This window comes from Crinia signifera, chromosome 4 (assembly GCF_055691185.1).
Source record: "Crinia signifera chromosome 4, ASM5569118v1, whole genome shotgun sequence".
NCBI lineage: Eukaryota > Metazoa > Chordata > Amphibia > Anura > Myobatrachidae > Crinia > Crinia signifera.
Window position 1 is genome coordinate 156,501,707 of NC_139220.1, and position 19,194 is coordinate 156,520,900.

The following is a 19,194-nucleotide window of genomic DNA, read 5'->3' on the forward strand; positions in this document are numbered from 1 at the left end:
ATTTAGTAAAATTGCTCAGAAAATGCCTGAATGACGGCCCTTGTGTAGGGCCCATAAGATCTGGGGGCTTTTGATCAATGTGCCGATATAATATATGTAGCTAGGCAACTGGTTATTGTATTGTGAAATTTTGATTAAGCCAGGTTTGAGCAAAAAATACTTTATGAATATCATGAAGCAAATAGCGCAGACCCAAATATTCTACTTGCAGTTGATATTATTTAAGTAATTTAATAACTGTATTAATTGTGTATTTTCAGCACATATAGATGTACACTTCCTTTCATCAAGATTTTAAAACAGCAGATGAAGGGCAGGTAGTACAGCACTAGGGAGCAGAACTGGAACCTGTATTGTTTACTTGTTTAAAAAAAAAATAGAATAAAAATAAAAATAGTACTGCATGAGACTAAATGCTTTATTGTATGAATTAAGTGGTTTTAGTGGATGGATATTATAAAGTATACAGCTCTGTCAGTATCAAATAAGCTATCGACTTCTGGTGTAATATATGTATTTAGATAATTACATTAATTGTCAGCGCATATACAGATGCACACTTTCTTTGTGCAAGATCATTACACAGCTAATTAGAGTAATCATTGCAATTTTGAATATGTGATTGTGTAAGTGAAAATAACACCACCAAGCACATTAGATCTGGTCAGAGGCAACTGTTTCTGTGCTGCTGCCTCACACACAGGAAGCCAATAATAAAATTGCAGTATCTTTCTAAAAACTTTGCCAAAATATTTTCCAATATGTCTCCTATGCTCTGTACAAGATTTGTGCCATTGGCTTGTGACACCGGCAAGGGAAACGGCAAGCAAACGCTGTTTGGGTCCCCTCCAATTGTCTGTACAGCTTGCAGGGGCTTCTGGCTTCCTCTGCAGCCGAAGTGCCATCGCTGGACTGTGGGGAGGTGACGATGAGCAATCCTGTGCTCAAGTTAGTCACCTCCTGCCAGGCACTCAGCTCCTTCTGCGCCCCATTTGAAGCAATGGGACGCGCAAGGATTTCACATGCAAGTGCGTCCCATTGTCGGCGAATGGCGCAGCTCCACCTGTATATCAATCCACCTCTGGATTAATAGAACATTACACACGCGGTGGTGGTGATGTGTATTGCATGCATATTGTATGCGTGCCACAATGTATCTGCATGCTACAAAAGTGGTGCTCCAAAACCCTCACCTAGGCACGGTATCAGTATGAATGAGCATGGCTCCATCTGTGTACAGTATCTCTTTGTTGGTGCACTTTGATGTACTGGGGGACTTTTTAACTCCTTCCTTACATACACCTGTTTTGGACCAATACATTGATTTGAGCAACTACCATCCCATTCATAATATCGGTCATTCGATATAACCACCAGATAGCCCCCCATGTTACAGTATGTTTCAAGGTCATTGTGTGTTGCAGTGCCATGAACCATTAACGCAAAACAACCATCATTTTACACAAGACTATAACTAGTGCTACTTTCACTTTAGTTCTGTTATTCATCTTATTGGGGAGATATACTAAGCCCGGGAGAGTGATATAGTGGAGTAAGATAATGTACCAGCCAATCAGCTCCTGTCATGTAATAAGTGGTGTTTGAAAAATAACTGCAAGAAGCTGATTATTTGGTATCTCACTTCACTGCTTAGTACATCTGCCCATATATCTGTTACCTTACATGTAGATTAGATCTTTGATGAAATTCATCTGTTACAAGCACTAACAATGCATGTACACGAGGAGGAGATACAGGTGTAAATATGTTATCAAACTTTATTAAACATTTTAAACTGACAAACTGATCAGAACAAAAAAGGTCCATTAAACTGGAAACTTATGTGCTTATTTTCATGAACATATATGCAAGTTTTTACAAAGACGGTAAAACACTAAAGAAATGTTTTACAGTCTGAAAAGAAGAGCAAGGTACTTGTAGAGGAAAGGGCGAGGATACAAAATTGTCTCTATTTACCCCATAAATGGCAGAACTCAGTGCAGGGCAATGCAGTAATGGACACTCCAATGTAGGTACAATAGGCTATTAGCATACTGATGTTTCTAGAGGCACATTTTCTATGAAAGGCATAAAAATGAAAATAATTTGTATGGCACAAACTCTGCATCATAACAAGACCCATAGTATGCTTTCATATATTTAAAGGATATAGTAATTCCTTGGCCAATATGTTATGATTTGAAATGGAATATCAATAAACAGGTTTCTTAATGAGCAAACTATTGGAACTTAATGAAATACCTATACACAGAACAAGTAAAGTAAATGGACCAGGATGCAACATGTAAATATTGAACTGTCACTCTTCTTCATCATCGCTGTCCTTCATAGTAATCCCCTGGAGACCTCCCCTATCAGACACAGCAACTGTCGCCTCTTCCATTGTTAAACGGTTGTGAATTGTCTCATATGTCTTATTATTTAAGGTGCCATCCAGTACTCCCTGCAGCCTGAAGTCTCTGTAGGTTTTCTGCAAGAAATAAAACCAGAAAACAAATCTGACACATTTTGTATACTTAGCTTCACATGTCACTGCAGCTTTGCATCAGTGTACTAGATAGATATTAAATGTCCAATGTAATAGTGATGTTAAGCAAATGTGTAACATGTCATATATAATTCAGTTTTAGCAGTAGAAAACTTTAAACTTATAAGACATTTATATTTGGATATAATAAAATAACCTTTTTTTTTTAGGGAAAACCAGGTGAAATGAAAGTGATTTTGTAGTAAAATCTCAGGAATCTTGTGTTTTGGGGTTTTTACATTTTAGCTTAGGACCCCTTATTCAGTGTGTATGATCAGGGTCCGCCAGGGCCGGCGCCACCACTAGGCAGCTTTAGGCATTGCCTGTGTGCAGATGCAATATGCATGACATTATGATTTCATGCTTCTGGGAAGCAGTGTCAGACATTGGCTGATGAAGTGACACAGGAGGGATGAAGCTGCAGACATGGGGCTGGGATGACAAAGGTGATCGTGCTGGAGAGACAGATGATGGGGCAGAAAGATATAAGGGAGGGCAATGATGCTGAAAGACACAGGGGGGATAAGGTTGAGATCATACTTGCCTACCCTCCCGGAATGGCCGGGAGGGTCCCGCAAATCGGGTCCCCCTCCCGGTCCCCCGGGAGGGGGGGCAAGTCTCCCGCATTTCCCTACAGCCCCGGCTCCCCCTCTCCCCGTGGTCTAAAAACTATGACTTTCGCGGGTCCGCGGGGAGGGGGTGGGGCTAAATGACGCAATTCGCGGCATTTCGCTGCATTTTTAGCCCCTCCCCCCACCCACGGACCCGCAAATTGAGGCTTCAGCCCGTCATGGGGGCGGGGCTTGATGACATCACCCGTGCTCCGCCCCCAAAACGAAGCCACTACCCGCCCCTTCACTCCTCTCCGAGCTTCTCCCGGAAAGGAGTATGCCAAAGTCGGCAAGTATGGTTGAGATACACAGAGGGGGAGGGGGGTGGGGTAGCAGGATACCAGTCTCCACCAAACTAAATCCTGCTGCTTTTCCCAATCTCATCTCACATGGGGGCTGTTGAATTTTATGAAGACAGGTACCCTCAAACCCATCAGTTAACCATGAAATAAATTACATTTGTTGCTTATCTTTGTTCCACAGATGAGCAGATTCAGGGTGGGGAGCGAAGGGATTTTTTTTTCTTTCTTTTTATATTTATTTTTACTACACACTGCTGAAAATCACTGCATTTATATTTCAGAAATGGTGGCACACTTCAAAATCTTTTATGGGCACCAGTAAACTTGAAGTCAATAACTTGTAGAAGTCACTCCTTCATTCACCTGTCAATTAACAGCATGGATCTTTACATTATCATAAAAAAAGAGGAGGACAACCGATGTTCTATGTATATGTAAATAGCTACATCCGATTCTTCAGAGTTACTCTGTTGTACTGATCACTTTCTTGTTACCTCTTCCAGAACATCTGGAAGAGCTGTGAAATTTGAGAGGTTTCCCTTACTCTGAAAGAGTATTCCAGTATTCCACCAGCTGCCCCTTTCTTGGATAAAGTGGAGGGATTGAGGAAAGGAAATAGAGTTATTGTAACCCCACTTCCCTGTTTGGGTTTCTAGGGGGGAAGGTCATGTTCATGTTTTAAAGAAAGTATCGTAATTTTTTTTTTTTTTTAAAGAAAAACATTCCTCATGGATCTGAAGATGCAATTCATGACTATTTGTTAACATGTCCCAAAAAACCCTACCCCAGCAGTGTTGGCTGCATCTTATGTTATAGCCATGCTATGAACATGACCTTCCCCCCCTAGAAATCCAAACAGGGAAGTGGGGTTACAATAACTCTATTTCCTATCCTCAATCCCTCTGCATCTACTGTAGATAATTAATGTTATTTTACTAATTGAATATATTGGATGGAAGACTATAGCCAGGTGTTTTCTCAATGTGACAAATAAAACAAAATCATCTTATTACAACATATTTGCTTTTAAGTTAATATTTATATATTTTTACACTTGGATAACATATTAACCTTTGCAAAAACTTCTCAGAAATGTTTCACACTCTGGTTTTGTTAAAAGCTTCCATCTGGAGATATTTTGCATCCAAAATCTAAATATTTTTATTTCCAATTGATAATGTAAGTAACAGAGATTTTTTAACATGGATTTTTCCTTTGAAATGGTGTTTCTGTTATAACTGAAGCCTGAAATTTCTATCTAACTAAACTAAATATGCAGTGATTTTGTTTAAGTGGATAATTTATTTGTTTGGAACGGCTCCTTAAAAAATTACCTGACTTTCTTCCTTCTAAGGAAGGTATGCAATTCCCGCTGCTATTTCAGACAGTGGAAATAGCGGTGGGCGCCTATTCCCGACAACATTGAAGAGGCAGCGCGACAGAACGGACCCAACTTTAAAAGCAGTCAGGCCCATTTTGCCGAAAACCAGCATGGATTGTCGAGATCATGGCCAGATCTTTACAATCCATGGCCCTTTTAGCAGACCCATCCCCTTTTTGCTGATCGGCATGCAGGACATTTAATCCCGTCTGCCGATAAACAGGCGAGCGGATCAAAAACGGGCCAGGGTCCCAACTGTCAGGACGTACAGACAGTCGGAACCCGAGATTGAATACCAATATCTCTTCATTTGGCGGTCTCAAGTTTAATTTACTGAAAGTATTTTGTCCTTATATGTGGATATTAATAACAAAATCTACGTCAGAAACCTAATACATGTAATATGTTGTTATATTATAAATCGGCACATCCATTTAGTATAATATCTGGACAACAAATGTTGATAGATAATAAAAAGATTTAAAAACATGGAGAAACTATATGTGGGTATTATTTGCACTACTGAAGAAAGCAAGAAATTAACTTAACCCCTTCCCGACATTTGACGTACATTTACGTCATGGTCGGGAAGCACTTCCCGACACATGGCGTAAATGTACGTCATGGATTTAAACTGTCACCGCGTCTATAGACGCGGTGACAGTTTCAACATGTCTGCTGTCCCTGACAGCAGACATGTCCGTGCATGCCCAGGGTGGGCTGCGATGCCGCCCCCCCGTCGGCGATCGCTGTGATTGGCTGTTCAGTGTGAACAGCCAATTACAGCGTTTTCCTGTGTCACCGGCGAATAACGTTCGCCGGTGACACGGGATCGGAGGTGATTGGTGCTGTAAAGTACAGCACCAATCACCGCGGGGTGTAAGGGTGACACTGGTGTCACCCCACCTCACCCCGCCCGCCCCCAAAGGCCGTGATTGGCCCGTCGGACCGACGGACCAATCACAGCCATGGAGGGGGGTTTAAACTAACGGTGACTGCACTGCAGACGCCATTCCGGTCTGGAATAGCGTGCAGTGCGGTCACCGTGCCCACCTGCCGCCATATACTGACCAGAACCTTGCTCCATACTTACCTGATCACTGCTTCATCACTGCTTGATCACTGCTTGATCTGTGCTTGTAGTGTGCTGGATGCTTCCTGGATCCTGTTGCTGCTGCAGTGTAATAGCTAGATAGAGAGATAGATAGAGAGAGATAGAGAGAGATAGAGAGAGATAGAGAGAGATAGAGAGAGAGATAGTGTCAGAGAGTGCTATATTTTGTGCTGCTGCAGTGTGATATAGTTATAGATAGAGAGAGAGAGATAGAGAGATAGAGAGATAGAGAGAGATAGAGAGAGAGAGATAGATAGAGAGGCCTAGTGACAGAGTGCTATATTTTGTGCTGCTGCAGTGTGATAGTTATAGAGAGATAGAGAGAGATAGAGAGAGAGAGATAGAGAGAGATAGTGACAGATTGTGCTATATATTTTTTATATAACTGACTGCTGCCCCCTCCTTTTGTGCTGATCAGTATAAATTAACTGATCAGCAACTTTTTGGGGGCGCAGGTTTTTTTTTATATATAGATATACCTGTCAGTGCTGCTGCTGTAGTGTCATAGAGTGATAGATAGTGATAGATAGTGATAGATAGTGAGAGATAGAGAGAGATAGTGACAGAGAGTGATAGAGAGTGTATATTTTGTGTCTGCTACCCCCCCTTTTTGGGGGTGCAGGTTTTTTAGTGTCCTAGAGTGATAGATAGTGAGAGATAGTGAGAGATAGTGAGAGATAGTGACAGAGAGTGATAGAGAGTGACAGAGAGTGCTAAATTTTGTGTCTGCTGCCCCCGCCTTTTGTGCTGATCACTATATCTGAGGTGATCAGCAACTTTTTTGGGGGTGCAGAGGTTTTTTTTTTTTTATATATACCTGTCAGTTGCACTGTCAGTTGCACCAAAGGTTGTGCACCTGCTGCACCTCACTGGTAATCAGTGTCGCATCACTGATCACCTTTTTTTTTTTTTGTGAGTGCTGTGGGGTCTTTTTTTTTTTTTTTTTTTACACACACTGTGATTTTGTGGGTGTCCTGTGGCCACTGTGCGCTGATCAGTGACGTACATCACTGATCAGCTTTTTCGGCACAGGGTTGATCTATTTTATTTATTTTTTTTGATCAAATTCCTGTTGCCTTTGAGCGCTGTTCAGTGACAGACGTTACTGACCAACATCTGTGCTCAATTTTTGGCGCAGGACCTTTTTTTTTTTTTTTTTTTAACCCCTTCAATTTTTTATTTTGAACCCCTTCATTTTTTTTTTTTTTTATTGGTATAAAGTATTTTTTTTTTTCTGCACTACATACACACTACATACCCCCCGGGTTGAAATAAAGTTTGTACCCCCCCCTACACTATACACGTGTTGAAACATTTCACTACCAGTAACACAAAAATAAAAATGGCATCCCAAATGTCCTCCCAAATGTCCTCCCAAATGTCATCCCAGTCATCCAGAAGAATGTATTCAGCGGAGGAGGCATATGCCCTGCTTGCTTCTGACTCTGACACAGCCAGTGATGCAAGCGGGGAATTTGAAGGATTCGCCTTAAGCTCCTCTTCCTCCTCTGATGATGAGGGACCCCCTCAAAGACGCCCCCGTAGAGCAGCTGAGACCCCCCCCCCAACAATTGATCTCGTATGGACCCCACCACCAGACAATTTTGAGCCCCAGGTTCCTGAGTTTTTGGCCATGCCAGGAATCCAATTTGATTCCACAGGTCTCAGAGAAATTGACTTTTTCAAATTATTTTTCTCTGATGATTTTGTAAATTTAATGGTGGACCAAACTAATTTATATGCCCAGCAGTTAATTGCTCAAAACCCCACGTCATCATTTGCTAGGTGGACCCCTGTAGATGCAGTAGAGATGATGACGTTTTGGGGTCTGGTGTTTCATATGGGCATAGTAAAAAAGCCAGAAATTAGGCAATATTGGAGTACAGATGTTCTGTACAGTACTCCATTTTACCGTATGGCCATGACCCGGACTCGATTTGAGACAATTCTTAAATTTATACATTACACCGATAATGCACAGTGCCCACCCAGAGATGATCCCACCTTTGACCGGCTATTCAAAGTCAGGCCGGTCATTGATCATTTCAGTGCCAAATTTGAAGAGGTGTACATCCCTGAAAAATTTATTTGTATCGACGAGTCCCTTATACATTTTAAAGGAAGGGTTAAATTCCGCCAGTACCTTCCCAGTAAGAGGGCAAGGTATGGCATAAAAATGTATAAACTGTGTGAAAGCACCTCAGGGTACACCCACAGGTTTAGGGTTTATGAAGGGAAGGATTCAAGAATTGAACCGCCAGAATGCCCCCCCTCCCTCGTAGGTGTTAGTGGGAAAATTGTCTGGGATTTAGTGCACCCCTTCCTGGATAAAGGTTATCACCTCTATGTGGATAACTTTTACACTAGCATCCCCCTGTTTAAGGCCCTTGGTTCAAGAGGTACAGCAGCTTGCGGTACTGTGCGCAAGAACCAAAGAGGCCTCCCAAAAACGCACATTGCCCAAGTAATGAGAAGGGGTGAAAGCAGGGGAATATGCAACGAAAATATGTTGTTGGTCAAATATAAGGACAAGAGGGATGTCCTTATACTGACAACAATTCACAGAGACAGTACCACCTCCGTCCCTGTACGAGGTACCAGTACCCACACCTCAAAACCTAATTGTATCCTGGATTACAATAGGTACATGGGCGGAGTGGATCTTTCAGATCAGGTACTAAAGCCGTACAGTGCCCTGCGGAAAACAAAAATCTGGTACAAGAAGGTGGCCGTGTATATCATCCAGATGGCACTGTATAACGCTTACGTGCTATTCCGTTCTACCGGCCAGAGGGGGACATTTATGCACTTTCAAGAGGAAGTCATAAAGGGCCTAATATTTGGGAACCAGCAGGCAGAGGGCCCCAGTACTTCTAGTACTGGCCCCCGTATTGTACCAGGGCAGCATTTTCCTGATGAAATCCCCTCCACTGGAAAAAAGGGCAGGACACAAAAAAGGTGCAAAGTATGCTATAAAAAGGGAATACGAAAGCAAACTATTTTCCAGTGTGACACTTGCCCCGACAAACCCGGCCTATGTATAAAGGAGTGTTTTAAAATATACCACACATCTATGGAATATTAGGTTCATAATTTCACCGTGCTTCGGGGGTCTTGCTAATGCCACATAGCACCCACCATTCATTCCACCAGAATCTGAGCCGCAAAATCCAAAAATCACTCCTTCCCTTCTGAGTCCTGCCATGCACCCAACTGGTATTTTTTGGTCACATGTGAGGCATTGCCGTACTTGGGAGATATTGGGGCACAGATTTTGGGGTGCTTTTTCTCCTTCATTCCTTGTGAAAATGAAAAATTTTGAGCCAGAACTGCATTTTTGTGTAAAAAAATGTAATTTTTCATGTTCACTGCCCACTTGTATCAAAATTGGTGAAACCCCTGGGGGTTTGAAATGTACACTATACCCCTAGATGAATTCCCTGAGGGGTGTACTTCGCAAAATGGGGTGACTTGTGGGGGGGTTCCACTGTATTGGTGCAACATAGCACCCACCATTCATTCCACCAAAATCTGTGCTGCAAAATCCAAAAATCACTCCTTCCCTTCTGAGTCCTGCCATGCACCCAACTGGTATTTTTTGTTCACATGTGAGGCATTGCCGTACTCGGGAGAAATTGGGGCACAGATTTTGGGGTGCTTTTTCTCCTTCATACCTTCTGAAAATGAAAAATTTTGAGCCAGAACTGCATTTTTGTGTAAAAAAATGTAATTTTTCATGTTCACTGCCCACTTGTATCAAAATTGGTGAAACCCCTGGGGGTTTGAAATGTACACTATACCCCTAGATGAATTCCCTGAGGGGTGTAGTTTGCAAAATGGGGTCACTTGTGGGGGGGTTCCACTGTATTGGTGCTTGGGGGGTCTTGCTAATGCGACATAGCACCCACCAAAATTCCACCAGAATCTGAGCTGCAAAATCCAAAAATCACTCCTTCCCTTTTGAGTCCTGCCATGCACCCAACTGGTATTTTTTGGTCACATGTGAGGCATTGCCGTACTCGGGAGAAATTGGGGCACAGATTTTGGGGTGCTTTTTCTCCTTCATACCTTCTGAAAATGAAAAATTTTGAGCCAGAACTGCATTTTTGTGTAAAAAAATGTAATTTTTCATGTTCACTGCCCACTTGTATCAAAATTGGTGAAACCCCTGGGGGTTTGAAATGTACACTATACCCCTAGATGAATTCCCTGAGGGGTGTAGTTTGCAAAATGGGGTCACTTGTGGGGGGGTTCCACTGTATTGGTGCTTGGGGGGTCTTGCTAATGCGACATAGCACCCACCAAAATTCCACCAGAATCTGAGCTGCAAAATCCAAAAATCACTCCTTCCCTTTTGAGTCCTGCCATGCACCCAACTGGTATTTTTTGTTCACATGTGAGGCATTGCCGTACTCGGGAGAAATTGAGGCACAGATTTTGGGGTGCTTTTTCTCCTTCATACCTTCTGAAAATGAAAAATTTTGAGCCAGAACTGCATTTTTGTGTAAAAAAATGTAATTTTTCATGTTCACTGCCCACTTGTATCAAAATTGGTGAAACCCCTGGGGGTTTGAAATGTACACTATACCCCTAGATGAATTCCCTGAGGGGTGTAGTTTGCAAAATGGGGTCACTTGTGGGGGGTTCCACTGTATTGGTGCTTTGGGGGTCTTGCTAATGCGACATAGCACCCACCAAAATTCCACCAGAATCTGAGCTGCAAAATCCAAAAATCACTCCTTCCCTTCTGAGTCCTGCCATGCACCCAACTGATATTTTTTGGTCACATGTGAGGCATTGCCGTACTCGGGAGAAATTGGGGCACAGATTTTGGGGTGCTTTTTCTCCTTCATACCTTCTGAAAATGAAAAATTTTGAGCCAGAACTGCATTTTTGTGTAAAAAAATGTAATTTTTCATGTTCACTGCCCACTTGTATCAAAATTGGTGAAACCCCTGGGGGTTTGAAATGTACACTATACCCCTAGATGAATTCCCTGAGGGGTGTAGTTTGCAAAATGGGGTCACTTGTGGGGGGGTTCCACTGTATTGGTGCTTTGGGGGTCTTGCTAATGCGACATAGCACCCACCAAAATTCCACCAGAATCTGAGCTGCAAAATCCAAAAATCACTCCTTCCCTTCTGAGTCCTGCCATGCACCCAACTGGTATTTTTTGGTCACATGTGAGGCATTGCCGTACTCGGGAGAAATTGGGGCACAGATTTTGGGGTGCTTTTTCTCCTTCATACCTTCTGAAAATGAAAAATTTTGAGCCAGAACTGCATTTTTGTGTAAAAAAATTTAATTTTTCATGTTCACTGCCCACTTGTATCAAAATTGGTGAAACCCCTGGGGGTTTGAAATGTACACTATACCCCTAGATAAATTCCCTGAGGGGTGTAGTTTGCAAAATGGGGTGACTTGTGGGGGGGTTCCACTGTATTGGTGCAACATAGCACCCACCATTCATTCCACCAAAATCTGTGCTGCAAAATCCAAAAATCACTCCTTCCCTTCTGAGTCCTGCCATGCACCCAACTGGTATTTTTTGGTCACATGTGAGGCATTGCGGTACTCGGGAGAAATTGGGGCACAGATTTTGGGGTGCTTTGTCTCCTTCATTCCTTGTGAAAATGAAAAATTTTGAGCCAGAACTGCATTTTTGTGTAAAAAATGTAATTTTTCATTTTCACTGCCCAGTTGTACCACAATTGGTGAAACCCCTGGGGGTTTGAAATGTACACTATACCCCTAGATGAATTCCCTGAGGGGTGTAGTTTGCAAAATGGGGTAACTTGTGGGGGGGTTCCTAAATTTTAGCATCTTATGGTGCCTAGAAACCTACATGGTGCCTAAAAAATAATCTCATAAAAAGGAGGCTCCAAAATCAAGTAGGTGCTCCTTCTATTATGAAGCCTGTGGTTTGGTCAACGTGCACACTAGGGCCACATATAGGATATTTTTGAAAACAAAAGAATTGGGGGAATCAATTTTTAGTCACATTTCTCTAGTAAAATGTACTGTGTTCCTTAGAAAAATGTATTAAAATTGCAAATCTGCAAAAAAAATGAAATTTTGAAATTTCACCTACACTTTGTTTTAATTCCTGTGAAACACCTAAAGGGTTAACAAACTTCCAAAATGCTGTTTTGAATACTGTGAGGGGTGCAGTTTTTGAAATGGCATCATTTATGGGGGTGTCTCACATACAAGTCCCTCAAAGTCACATCAGAACTGAACTGGTCCCTAAAAAAATCAGTGTTTGAAATTTTCTTGAAAATTTGAGAATTTGCTATTCATATTGTAAGCCTCCTAGTGTCCCAAAAAATTAAAAGGAAGTTGAAATAATGATGGAAACATAAAGTAGACATATGGTCTATGTTAGTTATTAACTATTTTGAGTGGTATGATTATTTGTCTCACAAGCAGAAAATTTAACATTTTGCAAATCGCTAAATTTTCCATTTTTTCACGACATTTTGGTATTTTTCACAAAAAAACACAGACTGTATCGACCCAAATTTACCACTAATTTGAAGTACAATGTGTCACGAAAAAACAATCTCAAAATCACTGGGATAAGTAAAAGCAAAAAAAAGTTATCCCCACTTAAGTGAGACATGTAAGATTTGAAAAAAATGGCTCTGTCAGGAACGCAAAAACTAGCTCTGTCAGGAAGGGGTTAATAAAGTCCAATACTACTGTGTATCAAATGTAGATATATTCTAAAATATAATGAAATGAGTATAATGAAAAATAACGCTCTTTGAACCCGATTTAAATGAATAATTGGATAACATCCTTCTAGGACATATGGAATAATAAATAAGGAATCTGTTTATGATGATTGGTGATGTGGAAGTTTGTACTCCTAATTACAGTCTCCTTGGATTCAGGCAAGAGACTAATGTTATTGTGCTCACAGAAGTATTACAAATCTTAGGACATGCTGTGTTTGTTTACCGAGGTCAAAGTTCCATATATGAAGGTTGCCTTTTATGAAGGGAATAATATGCAATATAATATTTTCAGCTGTACATAGGAAGTTTAAGACGTATAAACACATTCCTCCCAACTGTCTCGATTACAGCAGGACAGTCCTGCTATTTGGAGACTTTCCAACTATCATTCACGCGGCTGTCAATGTCCCCCAGGTGGGGGGCAGTTGGGTGGAGCCAGAGATCACTCACTGCTGCTCTGCAGAGCAGCCCGGTGATCGCTGAAGAGATATTCAGTGCTGGGAGGAGGGAGTGCTCCGAGTTAGCCGGAGGCTGCCCAGTAGCTAGGGGAGCGCTGGGCACGCACTCGAAAAATGATAAAAAATGGGGGTTGCATTGCTAGACTCCACATCTCTACCAAGGCCTTGCCCACTTATCCCTTAGCCCTGCCCCTTCTCGGACTAGCCAAGCCTTCAGTGCGGCAGGTCCCGATTTGAGAATTGAACAAGCTGGGAGGTATGTAAACATGTAATGCTACATAAGAGACTCAAAACCTCATACATATCAAACAATATTTTAAATGATATCACTTATTTTGGCCCTTCTGAGGGAAGGTATAATGTAGTATAATCTAGAGTGTATGCTCAATATCGTTAATGATGCATGCTTCCACAGGTCTTTAAAGATGTCCTCGTCATTTATACATGCAGTCGTTGATGATATGGTAGCAAATCGTGTAGTGTGCACCCAGTTTAGTGGCCTATTCATTATCACTAATTGTCCTATTACAAACATGTAAGTTTCTACATTTAATTGCTAACTGGCACATTGGGGCAGATGTATTAAGCCTGGAAAAGAGATAAAGGAGATAAATTCATTTTATATCCACTTTATCTCCAGTTTATACCTTCTCCAGGCTTAATACACCTGCCTCATTATTACCTACAGATGGGATTGGTTCCAAGAACCCAGTCCCTGGGTTGTTAATTGGGATCCCTCCATCAATGCTGGCCTGCTCAGTACCCATCACAATCCCAGGGTTATGCATGTGCACTAACAGACCCAGAAGTGTACAGATATTTCACTTCTAATTAGCAGGGTAACGGAAGGTATTGGGGATCAAACAGCTGCTTGCAACTTGCAAGAAATTAACTTAATTAATGGGGGCCAACAGACCACTAATAGTTAATTATCAAAATGTTTGATTACCAAAGTGATGAAAGCTCTTCTATCATCACATCACAATTTGATAACAACAAAAAGATTTGCTGCAGCTGAATGATGTTGGAGAAGACGCACTTCTATAGCAGAGTCCAGGGGTGGATTGGGAATTAAAAGTGTCCCTTGAAAAATTCCTAGAAGTGGCCTCACGTGGGTGGCATCAAATCCAATGTAGACAGAAGCAACACTAAAATAGGCGGGATTATCACTCACCTGTGTTGATGGTGTGGGTTTCAGTATGCTTAGCAGTCAAGTGTCCCCAGACCTTTAAGTTGCTGTTTAAATCACAAATCTCCACATTTCAAATAATGCCCACCTCCCCCCAAATAAAACCGAACATAGACCCAAACCCTCCATCAAGCAAACAACTCATTATTATAATAACACAAATATCCCCAGCCCAAGAAATGGTTACATCTCCAGACAGGACTCACTTCTGTCCCTTTAACAGATGTCACAATGAATGCAGATGGGCACTGATCTTAGAGGAGCATTTGCTGCATCAGAAGCTCTGCTTTGTGAAGTGGCAAAGGCTGTTTGTGTAGGAGACAGGATGGGGACGGGACAGCTACTCTGGGCAGGGACCCTTTTTTTTAAATTAAATCACTGGCTGACCGGCCAATCCCATGGTAGAATAACACTAGCGCACTATACTGAAAGCTTGGATTTGGACATTCAATGCAGGGGAGCTTTAAAAGATGAGTGGCCAGTGTGCAATCCTTTTGTACCCCGCCAAACTCTCTCACTGGAGAATGTCCCAAATAGACTTTCAAAGCTTATTGCAAATGCACCAAATCCCCATAAATATTTCCCCTGTGATTTCTGTACATACTTGCTAAAACTGAGCTAACAATTGAGACTGGGGCTAAATGTAATAGCCTGAAGGTGCAGGAGGTGTGGGACTTTGTGCTCATCACTGGCAGCTCTTTGGTAGGTGTGGCATTAGAGTGCGCAATGTTGTAAAGCACTTCTTATCATCAATATATTTTATTGGATTTTTTCAGCAAACAAAGAAAAGGGGGTACAGAAGCGAAAAAGGGGGGAAGGGTACAAAAACATGGGCAAGGGATGCACACAGTAATAGCACAAATATGCAATATATAACATTAAAAAAGCACAACACAGTAAACGGCAAAAAGAATAGGACAATGTAAGAAAATATTAAGAAAACACGGTCCTCATTACCCCACGCAGTGCATGTTTTGCAGGTCTCCTCACAGAATCACAAGTGAAATAATTAACTCCACCTGCGGACCTTATAAAATGTGTCTGAGTTATTAGTACACCTGTGCACCTGCTGGGTTACCAGCAAAACATGCACTGTGTGGGGTAATGAGGACCGAGTTCCCTGACCATGTATTAAGGCATATGAAATACAACCCTGATAGCGTTCAAGTAGCAGATGGTTCTTTCAGACTAAACTGCAAAGGGGTTGGGTAACCACGTCTGCTCCTCCACCAACGGTTACGTTTTTATGCCAGGCAATCCATTTCACGATCGGGGAAGACTGCTTAGAGGAATATGGGACAAATTTGGTTTCCATTGTAAAGTGGAATTGGATTTTGTGAAAAACTTTTATCACTAGAGGAGGTAAGTGTTGCTTCCATGCTTGGGCTTGTGTGGCCCTTGCCGCAATACACATTTGTCCTCACAAATATCTACAATGAGATGGGACTTCAGGAGGGTAGAGATGTAATAGTGCTATTGTTGGGGCTGGGTTTAGGGCGAGGCCCATAACTTTATTGATCAGCTGAAAGACATCTATCCAGTAATTACGCAGCGAGGGGCAGGACCAAAATACATGATAGAGGTGGCCTACCTCACCGCAGGCCCTCCAGCAGAGTTTGGAGCAGGACGGCCAGTAGGTATGTAACCTATCAGGCGTGAGGTACAATCTGTTAAGCAGTTTCACATGCATTTCCGCGTGGTTTAAGCATCTGGACATTTGAAAGGACAAACTATATATCCATTCCCATTGGGAATCTGATAATGTAATGTCAAGATCTTTCTCCCAACGAAGCTGAGCATTGGCTTTTAGGGATTTGGGCAAATTATCGATTACATCATACCAGAAAGAAATTTCCTTACCCGTTTGAGCTGATGTTAAATGGGATAGGGCAGAGGTAGCTGCAGCACTAGGAGGGTGACTGGGGCGAGGCAGGCTCTGGACGGATCTGGATATAATGAAATAATTCACTGGGTGGGATGGCAGCACTCCTGAAGGGAAAGTGGTCTTGAAGCTGAGGAAAAGTGAGCAAATTATGCCCATCTAAAATGTCACCCAGTACACGTACAATACACTGGAGCCATGGAGATAAATTCAAGTTGGGAACCAATCTGGCAATGGCTGTCATTGACAATGCCGCAATAGGGGGCTAATGTCAGGCAATTTGGAAACCAATTTGTCCCACGTTCGTATAGCAGAGGAGGTAAAGGTAAGTTTAATGGTCGTATGTGCCTTGGTGTCCAAAAAATATCTGCAAGGGGGTACGAGTAACATTTAGTTTGTTCAATCGCAACCCAGGGGGATGTTAGGGTAGTGGCTATCCAGTATTTTAATTGAGCTAGGATGCAAGCATCCTGGTATGCAGACAGATCGGGAAGAGACAGACCTCCACGGTGTCTAGGCAAGACCATACGGGAGTAAGCTAACTTAGGTGGATGAGATTTCCACAGATATTTAGTGAGTATAACCCTACATTTGTCCAAGTATTTCTTGGGAAAACTGAAGGAAATTGTTCTGAATAAGTACATAATCTTTGGTAGCAAAGACATTTTGAAGGTAGCCATGAAATTTCATAAAAGAGCCAAGACAAGGTCAAAGATTGGAGGGCAGTAATGAGGGAAGGTAAGTTCACATCAAAAACCGCTAGAGTAGTATCGGGAGGGATGTGGATGCCCAAGTATATAATGGATTTGGTGTTCCAATTGTATGAATAGAGGGAGTGTAAGGTTGCCACATCCGTCTCGGTTAAGGCATTTAGTTTTAGTATATAATGGATTTGGTGTTCCAATTGTATGAATAGAGGGAGTGTAAGGTTGCCACATCCGTCTCGGTTAAGGCATTTAGATTTAGTTGTGTTTAACCTATAATAGGAAACCGTACTAAACGTAGACAAAAGGGCATGCAGGTGTGGGAGAGAGGAGGTGGGGTTGGTGACAAAAAGAAGAACACCATCCGCAAAGAGACATAGTTTATGAGAGGTCTGGCCACAAACTAATCCTGGAAACTCGCTATCTGATCTAATTTTAGTTGCAAGGGGTCCATTACTAATACAAAGATCAAGGGTGAGAGGGGGCAGCCCTGATGGGTGTCGGATATAGGAAATGTGTCAGGCAAAAAGCCATTACTAAACACCCGGGCTGTGGGGGAACTATATAAGGCCATAATGGCCGACATTATTTGACCGCTGAAACCAAATTTGGACAGAACAGCCTTCATGTATAGCCAATTCAACCTATCAAAGGATTTCTCTGCATCTAGTGAAAGTAACAGGAAGCCCTCATTATCTGAGAGGGAGGCAATCAGGTTAAAGACTCTACGGTTGTTATCTGAAGCCTGTCTGCCGGGCACAAATCCCACCTGGTCAGAGTGTATTAGGGAGGGTAAATACACATTAAGTCGGGTTGCAATTAGTTTGGCATATAGTTTAACGTCTCCGTTAAGTAAAGCAATCGGTCAGTAATTCTGACAGAGGGTGGGATCCTTACCCGGTTTGGGGATCATAATTATTAGAGCCTCATAGGTTCATAGATGAAAGGAAGTTCTGAATAAGTGCAGGAGTAGGCTGGGGGGGGGGGGGGGGAGAAGCATCTGTATTTAAATTGTAAAGCTTTGTGTAATATTGTGCAAATTGATTAGCAATATCCAGAGGATTTGCAAGTTTAGAGCCCAAAGGGGAAACAATACACTTGATACGATTGCATGCCTGCTGGGTAGAAGTTTCCGGGTTAGCATCCTTCCGGGTCTATTCCCCACTAAATAAGAATTCTGTCTAAGTCTATTCAGGGCGGTTTGGGTTCTAGCAACTAAGAGTTTTTGTAGTTAGCTACAGAGTTCGGACAATTCTTTGCAAAGTTCCCTAGTGGGGAAACATTTGTTTTTATCCTCAGCCGCCTTTAGTTTAGGTTCTAACGTATTTTGGAGCTGTGTGGCTTGTTTTTTAAGCATGGCCCCGGCTTGATTGGTGGAACCTCGGATAACTGCTTTAAAGGCACACCACATTGCTCCACATTCTGGGTACTGGTGGTCATGTGACTGTCAGTCACTTTTTGTGCAGACCTCTGCTCTTCCAGCATTAAAGTAAGTGTTGTTGTCCTATCACTAACTCCAAACATTACCACTAACCTCCACTATAATGATTAAGATTACTCCCTCATCCTAACTTCCCTCTGCATCCTAGCCCTCCCAATGACAATCAACCCTTACTGCCAGCATTTAATGTGCCTGTAGACATTTTAGACCATGTTAAACAGTGGTGGCTCTTACCCTTTTGGAGGAGGGGCTGCCGCAATGCACCCCCCCTCCGCTGCCGCGTTCCCTGCACCTTCTGGTCCCGGCCGCCGGTCCCCTGCACGGAGCCAGCGCATGCACAGTAACTTCATACATACATTGCATGCGCTGGCCCATGCCTCCATGGGCTGCCTTTGCAGCAGCCCCGGAAGGCTTAATCAGGTTCCTGGGTCCAGCGCATGCGCAGTATTGTCCGCGGTACTGCGCATGTGCAGAGCCCATTTTGCACACAGAGAGGCATCCCGGAGGGAGGAAACACCTCCCAATGTGACTGCCTTAAGTCACTGGCAGGTCGGACTTCCAATAGGAAGTCACTGCCAGTCACGTTGAAGCAGTCTCACAGACTGCATCTGGCTTCACTTTAGGCAGAGACAGTGGAGGATTTTACTGGAGGGGGCTGCAGCCCTGCAGCCATAGGTAAACACCGCCACTGATGTTAACATTCTAGTGTTGACAATGTGGTGTCCACATGAATGTTTACATGATAAATATTGTCCATGTGACTGAATACTAATCCACATATGTCTCCCTATTGCCTATCACTGGTGTGGATAATATATTCTTTT

General features: G+C 42.5%; 1 protein-coding gene across 9 annotated transcripts in view; it reads right to left on the bottom strand.

Annotated features, from left to right (window-relative positions):
- Positions 1-1,760: 1,760 nt before the first annotated feature.
- Positions 1,761-19,194, bottom strand: part of CADPS2 (calcium dependent secretion activator 2) — a 547,338-nt gene continuing 529,904 nt past the window's right edge. For all 9 annotated transcript variants that reach the window (XM_083182838.1, XM_083182837.1, XM_083182844.1 and 6 more), the window contains one exon: positions 1,761-2,491. In XM_083182838.1, coding sequence (XP_083038964.1) covers positions 2,321-2,491 — 171 coding nt within the window. In that variant the 3' untranslated portion in view covers positions 1,761-2,320. The remainder of the gene's footprint in view (positions 2,492-19,194) is intronic.